Source organism: Labrus bergylta, chromosome 16, assembly GCF_963930695.1.
Source record: "Labrus bergylta chromosome 16, fLabBer1.1, whole genome shotgun sequence".
Classification (NCBI taxonomy): domain Eukaryota; kingdom Metazoa; phylum Chordata; class Actinopteri; order Labriformes; family Labridae; genus Labrus; species Labrus bergylta.
This window is the reverse complement of record NC_089210.1, coordinates 25,275,728-25,295,205: the sequence shown is the minus strand read 5'-3', so window position 1 is coordinate 25,295,205 and position 19,478 is coordinate 25,275,728. Positions and strand designations below refer to the sequence as shown.

Below are 19,478 nucleotides of genomic sequence, written 5' to 3'. Positions count from 1 at the left end.
AAGAAACTACATGTTTTTGAATGGACCAGGACATTCCATGGCAGCTATTACGGTGCATAATTTGAACATGATCATCATTTAATTCAAGCAATATCACATAAGAGGGAGTGATGTTCAAAAAATCAGAACTGCTGTATATTCACTGAACATGAGGCTGTAGGTGTGTTGAGGATAAACAAAGCAAATATCAGTTTCCAAATGAACAAATATGAGCGTCTAGTTTCATTAGATTCCATGAAGTTCCATAAACATAAAAATGTTGTCAACTTTTGTCAGCCATTTGATTTTCTATGACATGACTTGTAAATGTGTTTTTCAAAACAACAATTCATTTTTGGATGTTTCAAATCTGTTTACCTGGTATCTGGTGTTTTTTCCATCCCCCACTTTGTCCTCCATTTATCATTTAATCCAAGAAGAGGAGAGGAAAGGAGAAGAGGCGGCGGGTGGAAAACTCTTGCCGGCTCAAATACTAATTACTGTAACAGGCATCCCACACAAATAACAAAACTTTGTTCCACAGAAAAGAAATCTGTCATAAAGTACAGAATTGTTCTAAATAGAATTAATTAACAGTGTTGTTTATCTGTTCATCATCGTGTTACAGCTACAGCATTCAACTATTTTAATACAATTTTAACTACCAGAAGAAATGGTTCCACCAGAAACATTACAGCGACTACGAATTCAGCTTTTTCAAAAATAAAAACTTTTATTTCTTGTGACATTTCTAACATGTTTGTGTACAAGGCTGAATGTTCTCATTATTACCCTATAAACATCCACTTCCTGGGAGCTCAGCTTGAATTCAGATCCAAACAATTGGACTAAGAGGTGGAGAAACTCATGTAGGTTTAGATGTGGCTGGGTCGGTTCTTCCCCCCCCCACCCCCCGGGCCCCATACCACCAAGCTAGAGGCGTGTACAGCGGTTTGTCTCATCTATAACTCTGTCAACAGCTGGTTCACAGCATTAGTCTGGAAACAATCCTAAAGCTGTGACATGACAAGGAACCCAGAAGTGCATTAGTAAATACTCTACAGAAGAACTTTAAAACGATCAATTCTGAGACGACTGCAAGTGGTGCTTCTGTAATTTAATGCTTTGGTACCCAAAGCCATTCATTTTGTTTGATGCTCGGAGCATCTTTAGTGATGGCTAATGATTCATTAAAGCACAGAAATGAGACGTTTTAAAAGAAAAAAATACTGAAGATCAAAGAAAAGAGCATGCAGATGTTTCTCCTCACATATTTTTCAGAAGCTAATGATTTGACACATTTACACATCGGTTTAAGAAACGTTTTATGGAAGTGTACAACCCGGTGGTTATTGCATACTTCTTTTGCATACCTCAAAAGAGTTTCTTAAAAGGCCTTTCACAGTGTAATATCAAATAAAGACAAAGTTACTGCATGATAACTGAAAAGTTACAGTCTGAATGCATTTGTTTGCTTTGTGTAGATAATTTCTGTATGACAGACAGAAAGTAGGTACTGCAAATGCCATTTCAAACAGCAAGTCTAGCGCCTTTTATAAAATAAAAAACTACTAAATGAAAACATGAAAAATATAGGACAAAACGGATCCCTTTATAACTTGTAACACCTGGATAAATTAAAAATGTCTCCAAACTCTGATGCCACATCACTGCTACGCTGCAAAATCAAAAGAATCAAAGACATGGTTAAAGAACTGAGGGTGTTTGTCCTTTGGGATACTACATTTGGCTCTCCCTTTCAGTTCCTCTCATAGCTCGTCTCGTGCTGTACTGTCCAAAGGTGACTGGAGCACGTCTGAGTTCTGCGCCTCAGAGCTGATCTCTGCCTGCTCGTGAGTCTTTCCTGAGCGTGCTCTGTCCCAGTCTGTACGGACCTTGTCATTGTCCCACACGGTGGAGGTCTCAGTGTCGCTGATGTAGCCTTTGTCGCCTGTATAGTGTGTCGGATAAACCAGAAGAGGCTCGGCTGAGAAAGCCTTTAGGTCTCTGGTTTCAAACTGTTCCATATAATCAGACCTGTGGAGGAGACGAGAGAGTTCAGAAAAACAGAAAAAAAGCAGAACAGCTCAGCACAAGTACTTCTGTCAGTGTGTTTTGTACTAGAGAGGGTTTGAACACTTACACAGGGTGTTTATCAAACATTATAGGAAGAAACTCGTCCACTGGCAAAATCTTTTTTAGTGGTTCTACTTTTAAGAGCTTCTCTGCACCTTGTAATGACATCATATAGCCTAGTGTCCAATATGAATAGTCTGCTTCCACTAAGCTGTGTATATGAGGCACAGCTTTTTCTGGGTGATCCACTTGCATTCTCTTACGGCCAATGTAACTGAAAGAAAGAAATCAGGCAATGATTAAAAGAAATGTCACAGTACAAACGATTGAGGTTGAACTCATAACTGAGAAGGGAGCACAAACTCACATGAGATCCCAGTCTAGTCCTTCATCTTCCACCTCGCTCATCAAATTCATCAAGCGACGTTTGAAGAAGATCTCAAAGCGCAGGTCGTCTTCAATCACCAAGGAGGTTTCCAGACGTCGCTCCACAATCTAAGGCAATGCACAGATTAAAAAAATTTGCCACCAATCTGTCGGCTCCCCAGATGTTTAAACACTTGGCTCCTGAGGTTCACCTCTTTCCAGATATTATAGTGGGAAAGGAAGCATCCCAGTTCCCCCTTTGTCAGGGGGCGACCATGGTATGGATCACTGTATCCAGGGAGCATGTGGATGCCCAAAGCCTGAATTTCACTGGTATTCATGGCTCTGAAACAGAGAAAAAAAAATACATGTTAGTGAAGACAAGTGTGATTTCCAAGCTCAAAAATAGAGTGATGGATTTGTTGAACAGAGGGAACTTACTTTCCATCTACAGCTGCAATGACCTTACATTCTATCCCCTGCTCGTTTAATGCTCTTAGCATGCGCTCTCGTCGGTCTGTCCGCCTCTGCAGGTTTATCATGAACACCTGCACAAGTGCAACAGGAGCCAGGCTATGTAATTACAGGTTTCTAACAGCAGGGGGAGATATTGAGCATAGAAGCAGATAGAGGGCCATTTTTGCAGTCTCCATCTTCACATCACTCATACTCACCTCATCAAAGCCAAGTTTATCAGGTTGTTTTCTAGGAACAGGAATGTAATTGGAGGGCATCACTGGGGGATAACGCACTACACAATGAGAGGGAAGATGGATGCAGAAATGGTATAAATGATATATAGAAACCCATGCTGGGTGTTATCATTAGATAAAGCTGCAGTCAGTAGAATAAAGACTTCAAGCCAGAGGGAAGAAGGATTTGGAAGCAAAAGTGAAGGAATCCAAGTTACTCACCATTCACCTCTAGCAAGGTGTGAATGAAGCTGTCAGCTTCGTCTTGCAAAGTATTGTGGGATCGCAGTGGCACGGGGAAGTAACCATAGGTCTCTTTATTGCTTACAAACATTTGGACATCTGTAGAGAGCAGAGGATACAAACATTTTCTGAGTTTCACAACAGGTTGAGGCTGCACATTCAAGGTAAATGTGTTTATTCTTTGGATTTAAGCACCAAAATGTGAAATACCTGCCATCCGAGCCGAGTAGGCAAAAACAATAATGTCGTCAAAGGCCCAGCTGTATTCTGGATGTGGCGGGTGAAAGGCCAGCTGCCTGGATGCCTCTTTCCGGAGGTCAATGAGGAAGGTTGAGTGGACCATGGAGACCGCAAAGCAGCCCTTCCGTACCTGCTTCCTCATGGGTATGTAAGCAGGGGTGCGCTTATAGTAGCCCTGTGATTAAGAGATGAGTTCAGAGTTCAGAGATTCTTTGATTCAAACAAACATTATAAAAACACTTCACTTGTCTTTAAGCCAATCATCAGCACAGTACCTGTGAGGTCATTCCACACCAGAAGTTTGAATAGGCTGCACGGGATTCAAGCATTGGAGCAATGATGGTCTTATTCTCTTGCATCAGCTTCCAGACCACATCGGGATTGGTGAGGAGGTTATCACAGTCGGCCAACTACACAGGGGAGAGAAAACAAACAGTAAAGATAGTTTGCCAATATCAATTGATCAACTAATCTTTGTTTGCACAGCGGCAATTCATAACAAATGTGGTCTCAATACACTTTACAAAGGAGCAGGTAAAAGACCTTACTCTTTGTTATATCATCTTCAAAGACCCAACATTAATCCATCATGGAGCACTAAGCGACATTTAGCAAAGTAACAGTGGCAAAGAAAAATGTCCTTTCAGAGGCAAAAACCAGACTCATGCTGAACAGCCATCTGCTGTAACTGTGTTGGACTTGGAAAGTGGGATAGAGAGAGATGTAGGAGGAAAGAGAAGAGTATCAAAGAAGAGTAGCCTATGTGTGGTACAACGACGAAACAAACTTAGAAATCTACAGAATAAATGCTAACCAGTAAAGTTAAGGAGGGCTGACCTTTGGGTCAGTATAAACTGAGAAGGAAAAATACCCAAAGCCATTCATTTTGTTTCTGTTCTTTTTAATTGGAGAAAGCTGGGACAGTTTTCAAAAATTTTAGCACTAAATTATTGCATTTCTGGATGTACTGAGCTGCAAAATTATACCCCACTGAAACGAGACAATGTGGGCTGGGCTGGAGAATACAAATAGAAATGTGCTGAAATATGGTTCATGGGAAGTCAAGCTTTGTGTCAGGGAAAGAGCACAGCAGATAAGCTTTGACCATAAGACCAAGAAAAACAGAACTGTGTCCTTTTTGACACCCTTCCTGGTGCCTAAATTACAATCGTGCTTTGCACTAAACTTTGCACATACCCTCCTGCTGCTATAATTGAACAATAAAGATAGGGGAACAAATAGTGGCTCAGTGCTTAAAATGGAAAAAAAATATGTGTTATTATGCTTTCTTTCGTGTCTGTCAAGGTTTTTTGTTGTTGACCTACCATAAAGTAGTCTGCCCACATCTCCCGAGCTGAGTCCAGGGCTACCTGCCGGAGCTTCATGACATGCTCATAACGCTGGTCCGTCCACTGCTTTGGACCCTCTTCTTGCTCGTACCGGCTACAAGACACAGTTGGATACTTATAAGACTGAGTTTATTGTCCCTGTTAGCACTTTAAAACAAAACATTTCACTACAAACATTATTAAATCACCAACCTGGGCTGCTCTTTTGGCCTCCACTCCACATAATGGTAAAGGCTCTGCACCTTGACGAGCCAGTCACGCAAAATGACTGTAGTGTTGTCCTTGTTATGGTCAGTTGCTACCCTGTCAATGAGCCACAAATGTAGATGATTAGATGGGACAATGTTCACATTAACAACAGCTGAGGCCGATAAAAACCGGACAGCATTAATGGTTAAATGGAGCACCAGTAACCAAACTGGATTCAAGCTGAGACAAGAGGTGAAAGAAGACACCTCGACTCAAATAACAATGGCCTTGTGTTCACTTTTTGTTAGCTCAGTGTCTGCAGCTGTGAGAACACACACACAGGTGTTAATGATACCAGCCTCACAAAACAAATACACTGAACATCTACTTCATGTCTGTAATGGTATTGTATCAGATTTAAGTTTTGTTTTATTGAGGTGACCTAATACAGCACATCAAAAAACAGCATTACAGAAGTGAAATGTAGCCTGAAGAATCTCAGAACAGAAGGAAATGATTCAAACTGACGGATGCCACGTGTGGCACCTGGTTAGACAGCTTTGCTCTATTTCTGTGAAGGAATGTAATCTTAGCCTCAGTGCATCTGCCTGAATAGCTTTATGAAGACAGTGAGAAAGCAATCCACGGGCTTCCTTTTTTTTTTCAGCCATGTAGCGTATTGTAGGTCAACAGTCTTTGTTGTTTTTGCAGGAACAGCTGCACATAAATCAGCTGAGATTGTATTTTGTTCAGGACTGCAGCCAAGCTGGGTCGTCTTGACAGTTTTCACATGGATCTGTGAGAACACTGCAGCTCCTTGCTAAACCTTTCCTTCCCTCACTCCTGCTGTCCGTCCTCCTCTCATACTTTGAATAACACTGATGTGACTGCCTCTTCATGTTTAGCTCAAATAAATATTTGTTGAAAGCGTAGATTTGAAACCCTGGAATTCTGGTGCTCTAAACATACTGTACATCTGCAGTGGGTGTTTGACTAAACATCTGGTCTACTGTTGCTAGTGAAGCAGCAACACAGTGCTAATTGCTTATACCAAAAGGATTCAAATGACTGTTTGGTGGCCTTTTCAGAATTTGAGGCTTTGGCAGACGGACAAGAAGCAACAGAAAGCTTACAGCACGCAGAGTTTAAAGCATGAAACAGCAGTTTGCATTTTCCAGATGCAGCTTAATGTTCTTGCAAAACATGTCAAAACAAAACTGCACTTTCCTCAAACACATAAACAGAAGACTTATAAGACCACCGGCTGAAAAAGGAGAAATGAACCCATCTCATTCCCATAAAGCCACTCAATAAAGTGAAACTTGTTTATGGAGGTGGTGAGCGAAGAGCATACCTTTTAAACCCTCCGGGCAGTCACTCAAACTGCTCAGAGCCCCGAGGCCGACTGCAAGAGGGGCTGTTGGAGCATGTCGTTAAGTTATTATGTTAGAAACACCTCCCTTTCACTTCCCTCAACATATGCCTGGGCATGGCAGACAGATCTTTAAATGGTCTATAACATCCATTTGCACTTCCCACTAGATAACTGCCTTCAGAATTTAAGTTGGTCTCAATGACAGACAGGGTGTGAGTCTATAGGTTAGGTATGTGGCTGACAGAAACACATGTGGAGTGAGCTCTACTTTACAATACAAGGCTTTAGATTCCTGAATAATTAAGCATGCAAATCAACATGTTCAACTTGTCACCACAAAAAAATCAGCAGGCAAAATGTGCTGTTTTGCCTGCCTTCAAACATTTGCTTAAAGGACTAAAACTGGATTTTAAGTAAAGCAGCATTAGGGACATCAGGGCAAGATAAAACTTTCTTTATGTTCAAAATGCGTCTCTTCTCTGAGAGGATTATCAAGAGTCAATCACTGCACTAGTTGAACATATTCAGGTATGCCTGCTGATATTGACTCAATATTGACGCAATGGGTGTTAATGGCCAATGCGGAGATCACAAAGTCTTTCTTTGTTACAGCTAATTCATACAGCTCCCCTCGTGGACACTTGAGTCGTGTCCCCTCCCCTCTCCTCCACGTATACAGATCAATGCATGATGAGCACAGTGACCAGATGTGCAAACCTCTGGTCACACTTAAAATCAACGCCGAAAGTCACGTTAAGTTGTCACTCGATTAGCGCTCTCAATTCGGAGTAAGTTGGAGATGCTTGTATTTAAAAGACATTTTCAACCCTCGCCTCAACTATGGCTTCAATGTTCGACTATTCGAGTATTAGCCCGTCATCCTTTGCGGGTCCGCCCCATTTTTACTTTTCTCAAACCTCAGCCGACAGTAAAGCATGCACCGTCTGTATGGAATTAAAAATGAAGACACTGTAGCAAAAAACAACAAAAAAAACCAACAACAACTTTTGACCCCCGACAAGCAACGGAGAGGTTAACTCCATTTCTTAGTAAGACCTAAAACGTAGGCTATTCAGAGAATAACTCACCACAGAGCCATTCGTTCCTTGGGATAGTTGAGACGCTCAATAGTTCCGAGGAAATAGGGCAGCGAGTGTTCGGAGTTTCTGCAGATGAGAGCGAGTAGCAGCCGGGGAGCGAGCAGCGGAGACTCGGGGCTCCAGCGCTCCTCCGCAAAATATCCCCGGACAGCACCGCAGCAGGACAGGAGCCAGATGAGCAGGGTGGCGGGGAGGCACGCAAGCCCGAGCATTGCGACTATCAATTAGGAAACAACTAACGGAAGAAGTTCCGAGGTAGTGGCTCACGAAGAGACACTGCTATGTTAGAGTTGAATCTTCACTTTCTGTGCATCACAGAAAAGAAAATCTGTGCAGCAGCAGAAGCAGCTCCTGATGTGACAACACTGCGAAGTACAGCTTTAAAGGGGTGGGATGTGTGTCATGGATCTTAAAGGGGATGGACCACTTACCATTAATGGACAGGCGACAGAGAAGTAGATGTTATCAACATTTTTTTTTTTTAATTTCTATTGAAAACATGAGAAATTACCAAAGAAACATGATTTTCAGAGGTGAGGAGCAAAAACAACACATTTACAGTCTATTGATGTAACTTTGGTCTTGTTAAGGGTAAGAATGCTTAAAAATATGTTGGTTTTTTTTACATTTTATCTGTCTGATTTTCTCAATTTTGCTAAAAATATTTGAAAGCATTTTCTTCAACTTGCTCTTGTATGAAGGCAGACCTCTGACATACTCACAAACTTAATACAATAAGTGCTAAATGTAATGCTGGAAATTACACAGATGTCCCTTGTGATTTTTGTTTGTCATGGAACCTATCTATTTATCTCAACTAAAAAAAACAACAACAGCACTTTCAAGTGAAAGTAGGAATGCAGTCTACTATTTCCAGTCCCCTTATTTAAGTTTGTAGACTCTCTGTCTTTATTCAACAGATAGAGAGGCCTACAGTTTGGCTCCTGAGCCCGGCCTCTCTAACTGTATAGTCAAGGAGGCAGCTGCAGGGTCATCAACAAGCCAGAACAGCTCGCCGTTGGTTGGCACAACACGGGCTGCAGGGAAAGCTGGTCCTTCTCTACCCTCCAGGACTTCCTGCAAGAAAATGTAATTTGTTAGAATATGACAGCAATGCTCCATGAAACTCAGTTCAGCTGGGCCTGTGGGCCTTTAAAAGGGCTGATCTAGACATTTTCAGGTAAGATATTTGTCCTCATTTTATTCATGTTAGTTTTAGTCCCAGCACAGTTTCAACTGTTCAATCCGTCAAGTTTGACTACTGAATTCTCCAATTTAACCTACTTCAATCATCTTTTGCATTGTTCTGATTTGTGTCCTTCAACTGTCTGGGTTTGTGTCTGCCCTAAGTAAAAGTTGATTTAGCATGTCAAGACACAAAAACGATTCAAATGTTACCTTCAAAACTGGTGCTTTGCTTCCTCCTGTAGATACAAAAGCCACACAGCGTGCAGAGTTCACCATTGGGAAGGTCATAGTAACGCGCTGTGGCGGCGGTTTGGGAGAGTCACTGATGGGGGCCACAATCTTCTCTGTTTCCTGAGTGTGGGGTAAACCAAAAGTCATCTTTTCTATGTTGTGAAAAAAGTCACCAAAAGTGTGGCAATGTGAGAGCCACAACCCTATAAATGGATAAATGGACTTGAGCTTATATAACGCTTTTCTAGTCTTCCGGCTACTCAAAGTGCTTTTACACCACATGTCACACCTACACATTCACACCCTTTCACACACTGATGGTAGTGATCACTATGTAGTATCATCCATCAGAAGTAAATAATGTCATTCATACACCGCCACCGAAGCAGCGGGAGCAATTCAGGGTTAAGTGTCTTGTCCAAGGACACATCGGACATGTTGCCCAGCTGGGGATCGAACCCTCGACCTTCCGGTTGAGGGCGGCGACTCTAACAACTGAGCCACAGCCGCCCAGTTACTATAGAGTATAGTAACTGTCAAAACATATGATGTAACATGAGCCAGATTGCTTCAAGGTAGCAAGGACTAAGAGTCAAGACCACAAAATCTTAGTAGCACTTAAATCAAAACTTGTCATTGAGCCATACATACAGCTAAGGGTGTGTCCTGACATGTAAAACACATATTGCTCTTTTAGAGTTGTAAATCAGGAATCCCATCAAAGAGTAAATACTGACATGCCTCGTGACCTTAATTAGTAGGCCAGGTGGAATTTGTTTAAATAAAGGGTTAGCAAAAAAGTGGTACAGTAATGTGACTTAAAAAAAAAAAAAATGAAATAAAGTACAATAGTCAAAGATTTTTCTAAATAATAGTTTGCAGTGGTGTTTTACTATTATAACAATGTGTATTTATTATATAGGAACCTAGTTTAAACAAATCCCTTAGCAGGTTAATCAACTGATCAATTTCTAAAGTCTGAGATGTGTTTGGAGGAAACTGCATCAGGAACACATCTGCAATTAATCATCATAATGATTGTGTAACATATATAGGTTAACATAATGTCTATATTGTCCAGTTCACTAAAGCACAACCCTAACCTCCAGTAGAGGGTGGTCTGGGAAGAGGGAACAGGTGTGTCCATCAGGGCCCATACCCAGCAGTAACAGATCAAATACTGGGAGCTTCTCACCTGGGAAGGCCTGAGGGTTTGAAATAAGAAAAAACAATCCTGTAAATATTCAGCCCAACATTAACATAGAAAAGAAAAGTGAGCGGTCACAGATATTGCACCTCCTTTAATTTCCGGGTATAGTCCTCAGCACACTGGTCCACGGGCAGAGAGGGGTCTATGGTTAAGATCCCACTTTCAGGGATGTTGATCTTGGAAAATAACTCGCCCTGAGACAGAAACAGAGGTTATATTTGACTGCATGTCCTAATGTATCCACAACACATGCACACTCCTGACAAAATACCTCGTACAGCCCATAGGTGCTCTCTGGATCATCAAATGGAACCAGTCGCTCATCACAGAAACCAACCAACCACTTGCTGCAGTCCAAATCTGGCAGGGCGAGCAGCTCTTTGCCAAGCATGGACACCAGGCTTCCTCCAGAAAGCCCCAGGGTGAACCTGCCACGGGAGGTGATTGCCTTCTCAGCCCGGGATGTCACCAGACTGACCAGCACTGGACCAAGCTCCGCTGAGGAGGGGAAGACCAAGATTCTTCTAGCAGCCATGAGACAGTCGTTTGAATGAAGGAGGTAACTGGGTAGAAGAAAAGAAAGGAGGAAAGGCTGGGTTTGAGAAATGTATAAGGAAGTTAAAAAAAAGACTACAGTTTGCAAGTCATCATGATTTGCCCGTTTTAGTCTAACCCACATAGTTCATAGTGGTAGAGCTATTGTTTTTCTATTAATATTTTGTTTTACCTTAGCACTAGCAACTTTAGTACTGCAGTGTTATCAGTTGTTGGCTATGCAAAACTGATAACAAATAGAGGATTTAATGCAAAAGCTACAAATCCCAGCTCTTTCTTGATTGCATTGTAAGCAGCCTGTCGTCTATCGATGTGCTTTTCTTGACAACTTCCGAGGAGCTAGAACACCGTGGATTAAAAATCATACTTTACCTGCTAATCTCAAGAGTACAGTATCATGAGGAGGATTTTCAGTCGGCAAAGTAATTTTTCTCAATACTTCCTGAAACGCGTTTTCACCGGCCAATGATTGTCTTCCTTTGGACCGCATTGCATGCTGGCCAATGCAGTCATTGACGAAGTAGTTAAACTGACAAAAACAAAAAAAGTCAACAGATGAAGAAACAGATTAGAAACAAGCATTAACAATACACCTCAGTTAAAGTGCATATATTTCAGACGACAAAGGATTACGTTTGAGCCGTGTTATTATGAATTTTGTAGTTTTTTAAGATGTGGCGATACTTCCTCCTAGCCGGTATGTGGTGACACCCTTTCCTTTTCCCCCACTTGAGTTTTGCAGAGACTCACGCGTATCTTGTGAACATGCACAGTGCGCTTTTGTCGCATTATATGCTGTAACTTAATTTAGGCTAAGATTACATTCAATTAATTCGACTGCAACAAGTCGTCCGCATAAATTTAGACTCTGACAGAAACCTCAGAACCATGTCGACGGTCTTCTCTTTCCAGACACAGCTCGTCTCCATCATGGATGCTTTATCCAAAACAGCTGTAATTGAAATAAGCAAACTGGTCGAGATTGAGTCTAAGATGCTGAAAATAGAGATAACCCGAGGGCGGAATGAAATAGCGTCGCTCACTGAGAAACTACAGCTGGTGGAGAAATTGCTGTACATGGCACAGGGGGGCAGACAGGACGCAGCCAGCTCAGCATGCATGGTGAGGGACGGGATGTTTGAGCCTGACAGGACAGGACCTGCAATGAAAAGGTAGGCCAGTTTAGTCCCGTAGACTACTGTGTCTGAGTTGCACTATAACTTCAAATCCATCATGACCTTTGCTGTAAACTAAACCCTGCCAGGGGTGTTCATTTTTTTTGTGTGGCATCCTAGTGAGAGCAGATGGTTAAACATAACTTCCTCCAACGAAATGAGCACTTTACATCAAGATGAAGAGCCTGCTGCAGCTGAAGTAAGTCCAGCATAGATCACACGACTTTAAGGTAGTGTGTTAACTTTTTAACAAGTTCAGTTCCCATTGTTTTCTTATTAGCCCCCAAGTCCACCCAATCAACATCCTGATTTGATAATGGTTAAGCAAGAGCCACCAGAGTTGGACAAAGGAGACACAGAACAAGAAAGAACAGGTGAAAACAGTGAGTATAAAATTAAGGTTAATATCAAACATGTATGTACAAATCTTTGTAATGTAAAATTGGATTCTATAAAACCTTACATTGACTTTGAGGTACTGTTATAAACATAACACTATGTGGTTTTGAAATAGTATTGGGTTCAAACTCATGAAACGTGTGTAGTATGAAGCTTATTGTGTATGTTTTGGTTTGTAGCCAACATGTAATCAAGCTCAATAATTTTTACAATTTTAACTCTCATATGCTGCCAATAGGACAGGATTTGCTCACAGACACCCAGAAGAGTCCAGAGGAGATGTATCATCCAAAAGCTGTTGCAGAAAATCAACAGCCTTTGTTTTCTTGCTCTGTGAACCTGGGTACCCAATCACCTCCCACTGGACAAGGAAGAAGAGAGACACAGTGGAATCAACAGCTTAGATCTGCAACCACAAACAATGAGGCTGGAAAATACACTGTTCAAAATGTTGCCTCCCAAAGCTCAAACATGCTCAGGAATATGAAGCTTCACAACCTGAGGAACTCAGCTGCTAAGAGGTTTGGCTGTTTGCATTGTGGCAAAGGTTTCAGATGCTTTAGCCAGCTTGAAATACATCAGAGAAGTCACACTGGAGAGAAACCGTTTAGGTGCACCCTGTGCGGAAAGAGATATGCACAAAAAGGGCATCTGTACACACACCAGCGCACACACACTGGAGAGAAGCCATATCGCTGTCCTATTTGTGGAAAAGGCTTTATTCAGAAATGCACTCTGGATATGCATCAGCGCACACACACCGGAGAAAAACCTTTTGTTTGTATCAAATGTGGTAAGGGGTTTACAAAAAACTGTAATCTGAAAAAACACTTTGCTGTACATCTGGATCCTAGTTTGAACATGTTTGGTAATGAATCTGTACCTTCATTTAGTGCCACATTCATAAGTGGACCGACTTAAAACTCTACACATGTCTTTTCTCCAGTGTGGTTAAAATATTTGTCAACAATAAAGTTATTTTCAATAGATGTGTGTGCATCATCTTCATCAGTTATAATGGGAAAATATATATGTTTGAAATGAAAGCATTTCTTTTGAAAGCCTCTGCAGTGTCTCCCTGTAGTCACAGTGATGGAAAAGAACGACACTGCTGCATCTTTGAATGTCTCATTTCACTTTAACAACCTCCTGGACAGCTCAGCTGACAAGTCGAAGTAAAGTCCACCTTATGACATAAACCTTTTCACTTTTTTTTACTGTTTCTTTTAGCTGTTTTCATTTAGTTTATCCTTCGGTGTACCAGAAAGTCCTTAGTTCATTATTTTATTAATTTGTTATAATTCAAACGGCAACTACAGTATTTGATCTTAAGACAGGCTACAAAATTCAAAACAAAAGCCTAACAATTTTTATTTTGAATGCGAAACTGGAATTGCAAATAAATATGTAATTATTGTAAACACAAGTAGGCCTATATATATATATATATATATATATATATATATATATAATATATGTAAATGTATAGAATATAGAGGCCTGTATGTATATATATGTAAATGTATAGAATATAGAGGCCTATATGTATATATATATATATAATATATGTAAATGTATAGAATATAGAGGCCTATATGTATATCTATAGGTCGTAATATTGCTCTTAGCTTTCCGTAGGCAAGCACACCATTTTCCCACAATCCCTTGCGGCACAGCTCTTTACCATACAGTAGGCTATAGGAAGAAAGAGTAGCGTCGCTACGCCGTGATTCTTGCCAAATATTCGTTAAACTAACCTCCTTACCGAAAAGATGTGCGACGTTACTAGCCGAAATTTTCAGACGCACTTAGCTGCTATTCTGGATAAGCTAACGAAAGCAGCTTTGGTTGAAATAGGCAACCTTGCAGATGAATGCTCCTCCGTCCTTCACACCGAGATATCTCTGCATAAGACGGAAAATGAGGCGTTAAAAAAGAGGTGTTATTCTCTGGAGGTCCAGCTGAGAGCCGCGAGGGAGGCACAGACCTATCCTGTTCATGCCAACAATGTCAGCCGCCGACACCCCACAGGTCAGGATCATACAGTCTGCTCAGAAATACTAACATACGGTCATTTTTATGATTTTCAACCGTGAGCTGGCGACGTCTGTCAGTATCAATTTGCGTGTAGTGCTCGTATCTCTTCATATGTCCATTTTAACTATCTATATAGAGGGTCACAATTTCAAACTTGATCTTCCAGGACAGCAGCAGCATGCTCCAGCTATTGATGGAGTGTTCGGTAAGGATTGGTGCATGGATCTGTGGAGAGAAGAACCAAAACTGCCCTCTCAAAGGAAAGAGACAGTGGTGCCCGCTGCTATGACTAGTATAGGACCACAGGTCTGTAAATCAATTACCTATTGGTTGAATACGTTCTAATTGTTAATTGTCAGGTGCACAACAATGAGGAAGGCAATCAGAGACAGTCACTGACAATACAATTCAGAAATGTCTTGCCTGAAACTCTAACGATGTGTCTAAAAAAAAATCTAAAGTAGAAAAGTTCTGAGGATTAATTATCAGTAGTTCAAAGTTGCTTTGCATATTTCTCTATTGGCAGGCCTTAGACTTAATGGAGAGAGATCCTGATCTCATCTTTGTCAAGGAGGAATTGTATGATGATCACCCCATTGGTCAGCAGATGATGCTCACAGATAATAGAAAAGGTAAGTATAGACTAAAAAGAAGAAAAGTAAATCATAAACCTGACTGTTTCTGTGATTTAACTGCATTTCCCCCTCTCATTTTACAGTTGTTGGACTTTTTGAGGAGGACAGCATGATTCATAGAGCTGTTGACGAGCTGCAGCTTCACTCAGTAGAATTAAATAACTTCCCTGTTACAGTGGACAGTCAAACACATCGCATGCAGCCAACAATTATGGACAAGTTAATAGATGATGCCACGATGAACAGCCTGGTGGACAACCCAAATCTTCCTGCATCTACGGGCGAATACTCCGACTATGCAAACAATATCCACTTCAATGCAACCAAAGAACTCATCATTCAACCAAAACCTATGAAGCCAACCAAACGGTTTGAGTGCTTATTCTGTGGGAAAATATTCAACTATTTGAGCAGTTTAAAAGTCCACATCAGACGACACTCTGGTGAGAAGCCGTTCAGCTGCTCAGTTTGTGGGAGGCGCTTTGCACAGAAAACATACCTGAAACTTCACCAACGCGTCCACTCTGGGGAGAAGCCTTACAGCTGTCCGGACTGTGGCAAAAGTTTCTCCCAGAAAAGCTCTTTGAACATACATCTCCGAACACACACCGGTGAAAAGCCTTATAGCTGTGTGGATTGTGGAAAATGTTATGCATACAAGTATGGCTTAAATCATCATCAGTGTTTCAATTAAATCATGAAGCCAAAGGTTTTTTTTTTTTTTTAAATCTGAATGCCCCTAGTTCTAAAGTATTTCTCAGAGTGGCTCAACACGTGCCAAAATGCTAATATGAAAATCAAATGAGGATGAAAAGGTTAGAATGAAGATACTCTAATCTCAAAGAAAGCTAATGTTACAAGCCAATAATCTGATAGAGTTTGGTGTGCTTCAAGCTGTAACGCTTCGTAAAGTAGCCAAACAATGCCAAAGGAAGTATATTTTCCTTCTAGTGTACCACTCCAATGCATAGGATGAGTTATCACATTGGTTAGACAGTTCATTACCAAACTTTTGATGACCTCACCAAGCCTTTAAGTTATTTCTACCATGTGAAAAATATTTGTGATGTTTGATGACATATGCAGTAAGCATTTTTTAAACTTACTTTCATTTATAGCATGTTTTTCATATGGTTGGTTTAACATCTACATACCTCAGTGTCATATTTTAGACCACACGTCTTCTGTCAAATAATGGTAAAAGGATTACTTTGACAAAGCGCTCTTTTGATTGCACACAAGTAGCATAAACCTTTGAAACTACCTCTTCACAACAGTATGGAAGTAAAACAAATCACTGTTTTCTTCATTTCTAAAATGTTTCTCTTGCTGCTCTATATATCTCATGTAATACCTCAGTACAGAAAGTAAGAAGGCCTCTCTTCAATAAACTGTGGAGGATGGATGTAGACGGATTGTGATCTGTGGTGTTCACATGTAAGTCAAGTGAGTGTCAGATATGGTTCAGGTTTAAATTAAGTTCTTATATGTATTGTTGTTGGACACATTGTGTTGTTGGCGTGCAGCCAGAGCAAACTCTTGCATCATTTAAATGTTAACCATTTCCCTTTAAGCTTTCACCCTTTTTTATTATGTACTGAACTGTTCTGCCAACTAAAAAGAGCAATCACCTGTACAAAGAACATCTTCTGACCTGTAAATATATTTTCCTGAATCAACCATCCCGATTAAGTAAATTATGCCTGGTTGAGAAAGAAATCTGGTGCTGTGGATATTTTCCCCCTTTTTTAATAACACATGCATGTTCCTTGCAAAGCAACATTAGATATTTCACAGAGTCAACGTTTAATTCATTAACAGTCAACTGAGTATGATAATTAAATTCAGGGCAATTTGAGTTTATAGTGAAAAGTACTGCATATATAATATGTCCTATTGAATAAAGTTTTACAACCCAACATGAACATTTTTAATGTTTTATTGTAAAAACTGAAAAAAAACTACTGCGAAGTCATTTTTTTCATAAATAAACACTGACAAAAGGACACATACATATAGGCAACACTACTCATTTTCCTAAAACACAACAGACTACAAATACGCAAACATAACTGTCTTAACATCAATGCGAGGACAAGGATACAGGAAACATTGCAACTGCTCATCCATCAGAGTCAACCGCTATGAGGCTCCAGTGATTCATTCATTATCTGTGTGAATTCATGTGATATTTGAGGTTGACCTTTTGCGTGAAGGCCTTTCCACATTTCACACACCAGAAAGGTCTCTCTCCAGTATGGATCCGTAGGTGACAGTTCAGATTGCCTTTCTGGCTGAACCCTTTCCCACAGTATCTGCATGTGTAGGGTTTCTCTCCTGTGTGGACCAAATAATGAAGCCGTAGAGATGATGGGTTTGCAAAAACCTTTCCGCACAGCTCGCACGACGAGTTCTTAGAAGGATATGGATGCACACAGGTGTGCGTAATTAACTTGTGCCTGTAAATGAAAAACTGCCCACAAATGCTGCAGTAGTTCTCCTTGTGTGTCTTCATGTGAAATGTGAAAGTGGAACTATGGATGAAGTTCAGGTTACATATATCACATGTGTATATGTCCCTGTATGTACAAGTGTTTTTTTCAAAGTCAACCATATTTAAGTCTACATTTAGGTCTGTATCAAGAGCCATGCCGTTTTTAAAGTTTTGCTGCCTGTTGTAGATGAGCCCATCTGCAGAATTCATCATTAGCTCCTGCTGACTGTCATCAATGAATTGCACATCTTCATCATCATCATCATCATTTTTGTCATCAATTGGAATGATAGTGGTGCTGAGGGCCTCCCCTGTGTCATCAATAGATATCAGCTTCATAGCCGGTTCTCCAATACCACCTGAAGACACAACCTTCTCTCCATCTTGATCTAATGGCAGGTTGAAAGAGCTGCTTCCTCCCGACAGTTGCTCTGGTTCCTCAGCCATGCCCTCTCTGTGGTCTGTTGTAATCAGCATCATTATACAAAGTCAAACACTTAAAAAAGGTATTTAAAGGGCATTATTCTGCTGTATATATTCCTGCATTGTGCCAGACATTGCCCATTCACTCTCTTACCTTCTGTACTAAGTGTTTCCTGCTGGCAACTGCTCAAAGCATCCTCCACACAATCCTCCTCTTTGAGGGCAGTCACAGTAATTTGTTCGGATTGTGCTTCCATGGACTGAAAAGTGGGACAAGTCCAGATGTTTATGTGTAGTTCAAATCAGAAATATAATCAAATCAAATGAATACTTAGCAGTGCTGGAGCAGAAATGATGAAGTGTCTCAATCTTTAGAAAACAATGTATTGGCCTTTATTTGATTCTTTAAAAAAGCAAATGGTTATTTATAACTTTTGTTTCTGTTTGAGATGCTTTTTTTAAAAAATGTACTGTTGAGCTGTGAGGAATGAGATCTTTCATGACTACTGACTTTTTGGATTACTTCAATGATTTATTCACAAGTTCAAAAACTCATAATGAGTAGAAGGGTTATATGCAAGCCATGTTTGTGTTAACACATATTCCAATCATATTAATGCATGTAGCATACTGTTTAAAAGTTGGCAGCAACATGAACAGAGCTTCACTACATGGATAGAGCTTCAGTACATTACTTGTCAATGCGCATGCGCAAATGATTAAGATTCCTTATTGTGGATTACGTAACATCTTGTTGTATTTTATGGTTGTTGTTAATTTGCACATAACCGACTCTCCATCGACACAAACAAAGCTGTTAATCATCATGAAGGGTAAAAAAAACATTCTGACCTTATCAAAGAGCTTTGGTGGGTCATTCATGACTCTTTCAGACCTGGATGGGTCTCTGGATGGGTCTCTGTCTTTCCACAGATTCATACACCAATCTTTTCCAAAGACTGCCGCTATAGCAGGAGATTCCGACACTGGAGGGCAGTGAAAACATCAGTTCAGACACAATCAGCGTTCATGAGTTTGATCAAATATCTGAATTATTGTTACTGTAAAACTTTCGCACCGTTTGTCTCGCCGTCTGTGTCGCTGACAGTTTGCACACCTACACTGCGAGAACTTAAATTACACACTTTGTGGCCATCACTTCTCACAACTGTAAGCTCACACTGGAGACTGCTCACTTTCCCTTCCAGGGCTGAATTAGCAGCTAGAAGACGAGTCAACTGTGACCGCAGCTCACAAGAATCTTCATCCACAAGTTTGCAGACCTGACTCAGGGCAGACCTTGCCATTGTCTCCATGATGGAGGAGAGCTGTGAGTTCAAAGAAAGACGGCTGGACATCGCTAACAATTCTTTCACCAGCTGAAGAAAATATACGACTTTAATTTAAGAAGCGACGCGACAATAAAGTGAAACAATGAAAACAGACATTCGCTATGTACAAAGCTAATGAAGCTACATTGTATCCGAAAAGTGGGACACAAATAACTGTAGCAACCATGAGG

At 40.7% G+C, this 19,478-nt stretch overlaps 5 protein-coding genes across 6 annotated transcripts; 2 read left to right on the top strand and 3 right to left on the bottom strand.

Moving 5' to 3' along the window:
• Window positions 1-686: 686 nt before the first annotated feature.
• colgalt1a (collagen beta(1-O)galactosyltransferase 1a) lies at window positions 687-7,973 on the bottom strand. The gene is made up of 12 exons (XM_020640852.3): window positions 7,598-7,973; window positions 5,138-5,248; window positions 4,922-5,039; window positions 3,872-4,006; window positions 3,567-3,771; window positions 3,336-3,455; window positions 3,096-3,172; window positions 2,863-2,969; window positions 2,634-2,766; window positions 2,423-2,550; window positions 2,123-2,329; window positions 687-2,016 (listed from the first exon to the last, which is right to left on the bottom strand). Exons 1-12 carry the CDS (start codon window positions 7,819-7,821, stop codon window positions 1,749-1,751), a joined length of 1,833 nt encoding a protein of 610 aa, XP_020496508.1. The 5' UTR covers window positions 7,822-7,973; the 3' UTR covers window positions 687-1,748.
• A 92-nt stretch (window positions 7,974-8,065) lies between these two features.
• Window positions 8,066-11,322, bottom strand: pgls (6-phosphogluconolactonase). 2 transcript variants are annotated; one of them, XM_020640857.3, is made up of 6 exons: window positions 11,166-11,322; window positions 10,510-10,801; window positions 10,325-10,432; window positions 10,132-10,233; window positions 9,008-9,148; window positions 8,066-8,686 (listed from the first exon to the last, which is right to left on the bottom strand). In XM_020640857.3, the coding sequence occupies exons 2-6, from the start codon at window positions 10,771-10,773 to the stop codon at window positions 8,540-8,542; spliced, it is 762 nt and encodes a 253-aa protein (XP_020496513.2). In that variant the 5' UTR covers window positions 10,774-10,801; window positions 11,166-11,322; the 3' UTR covers window positions 8,066-8,539. The 2 variants fall into 2 exon arrangements, with proteins under 2 accessions (XP_020496513.2, XP_065820446.1); XM_065964374.1 differs by lacking the exon at window positions 11,166-11,322 and adding an exon at window positions 10,966-11,095.
• Window positions 11,323-11,509: 187 nt separating this feature from the next.
• LOC109989197 (zinc finger protein 502-like) lies at window positions 11,510-13,356 on the top strand. The gene is made up of 4 exons (XM_020640855.3): window positions 11,510-11,965; window positions 12,089-12,167; window positions 12,249-12,351; window positions 12,606-13,356. The coding sequence occupies exons 1-4, from the start codon at window positions 11,682-11,684 to the stop codon at window positions 13,286-13,288; spliced, it is 1,149 nt and encodes a 382-aa protein (XP_020496511.1). The 5' UTR covers window positions 11,510-11,681; the 3' UTR covers window positions 13,289-13,356.
• Window positions 13,357-13,990: 634 nt separating this feature from the next.
• si:dkey-210j14.3 (uncharacterized) lies at window positions 13,991-16,964 on the top strand. Its single transcript, XM_020640856.3, has 4 exons — window positions 13,991-14,398; window positions 14,571-14,710; window positions 14,931-15,036; window positions 15,123-16,964. Exons 1-4 carry the CDS (start codon window positions 14,140-14,142, stop codon window positions 15,731-15,733), a joined length of 1,116 nt encoding a protein of 371 aa, XP_020496512.1. The 5' UTR covers window positions 13,991-14,139; the 3' UTR covers window positions 15,734-16,964.
• LOC109989196 (zinc finger protein 239) lies at window positions 16,963-19,462 on the bottom strand. Its single transcript, XM_020640854.3, has 4 exons — window positions 19,035-19,462; window positions 18,809-18,942; window positions 18,111-18,216; window positions 16,963-17,994 (listed from the first exon to the last, which is right to left on the bottom strand). The coding sequence occupies exons 1-4, from the start codon at window positions 19,312-19,314 to the stop codon at window positions 17,207-17,209; spliced, it is 1,308 nt and encodes a 435-aa protein (XP_020496510.1). The 5' UTR covers window positions 19,315-19,462; the 3' UTR covers window positions 16,963-17,206.
• Between the last annotated feature and the right edge of the window lie 16 nt (window positions 19,463-19,478).

Bases quoted from the DNA above. Each gene is read 5' to 3' on its own strand.
- colgalt1a (XM_020640852.3), bottom strand. From the start codon at position 7,821: ATGCTCGGGCTTGCGTGCCTCCCCGCCACCCTGCTCATCTGGCTCCTG. The intron at 4,007-4,921 runs GTAGGTCAACAA...TCCCCTGTGTAG, and splicing joins TGTGGGCAGACTACTTTATG to TTGGCCGACTGTGATAACCT. The intron at 3,456-3,566 runs GTATTTCACATT...TGCTCTCTACAG, and splicing joins CTACTCGGCTCGGATGGCAG to ATGTCCAAATGTTTGTAAGC.
- pgls (XM_020640857.3), bottom strand. From the start codon at position 10,773: ATGGCTGCTAGAAGAATCTTGGTCTTCCCCTCCTCAGCGGAGCTTGGT. The intron at 10,234-10,324 runs GTGCAATATCTG...TCAAACCCTCAG, and splicing joins ATACCCGGAAATTAAAGGAG to GCCTTCCCAGGTGAGAAGCT. The intron at 8,687-9,007 runs GTAACATTTGAA...ATTTTCTTGCAG, and splicing joins GCAAAGCACCAGTTTTGAAG to GAAGTCCTGGAGGGTAGAGA.
- LOC109989197 (XM_020640855.3), top strand. From the start codon at position 11,682: ATGTCGACGGTCTTCTCTTTCCAGACACAGCTCGTCTCCATCATGGAT. The intron at 12,168-12,248 runs GTAAGTCCAGCA...TTTTCTTATTAG, and splicing joins AAGAGCCTGCTGCAGCTGAA to CCCCCAAGTCCACCCAATCA. The intron at 12,352-12,605 runs GTGAGTATAAAA...TGCTGCCAATAG, and splicing joins AGAAAGAACAGGTGAAAACA to GACAGGATTTGCTCACAGAC.
- si:dkey-210j14.3 (XM_020640856.3), top strand. From the start codon at position 14,140: ATGTGCGACGTTACTAGCCGAAATTTTCAGACGCACTTAGCTGCTATT. The intron at 14,399-14,570 runs GTCAGGATCATA...TTGATCTTCCAG, and splicing joins CAGCCGCCGACACCCCACAG to GACAGCAGCAGCATGCTCCA. The intron at 15,037-15,122 runs GTAAGTATAGAC...CTCATTTTACAG, and splicing joins GCTCACAGATAATAGAAAAG to TTGTTGGACTTTTTGAGGAG.
- LOC109989196 (XM_020640854.3), bottom strand. From the start codon at position 19,314: ATGTCCAGCCGTCTTTCTTTGAACTCACAGCTCTCCTCCATCATGGAG. The intron at 18,943-19,034 runs GTGCGAAAGTTT...ACTGCCCTCCAG, and splicing joins CACAGACGGCGAGACAAACG to TGTCGGAATCTCCTGCTATA. The intron at 18,217-18,808 runs GTCAGAATGTTT...CCCACTTTTCAG, and splicing joins CACCAAAGCTCTTTGATAAG to TCCATGGAAGCACAATCCGA.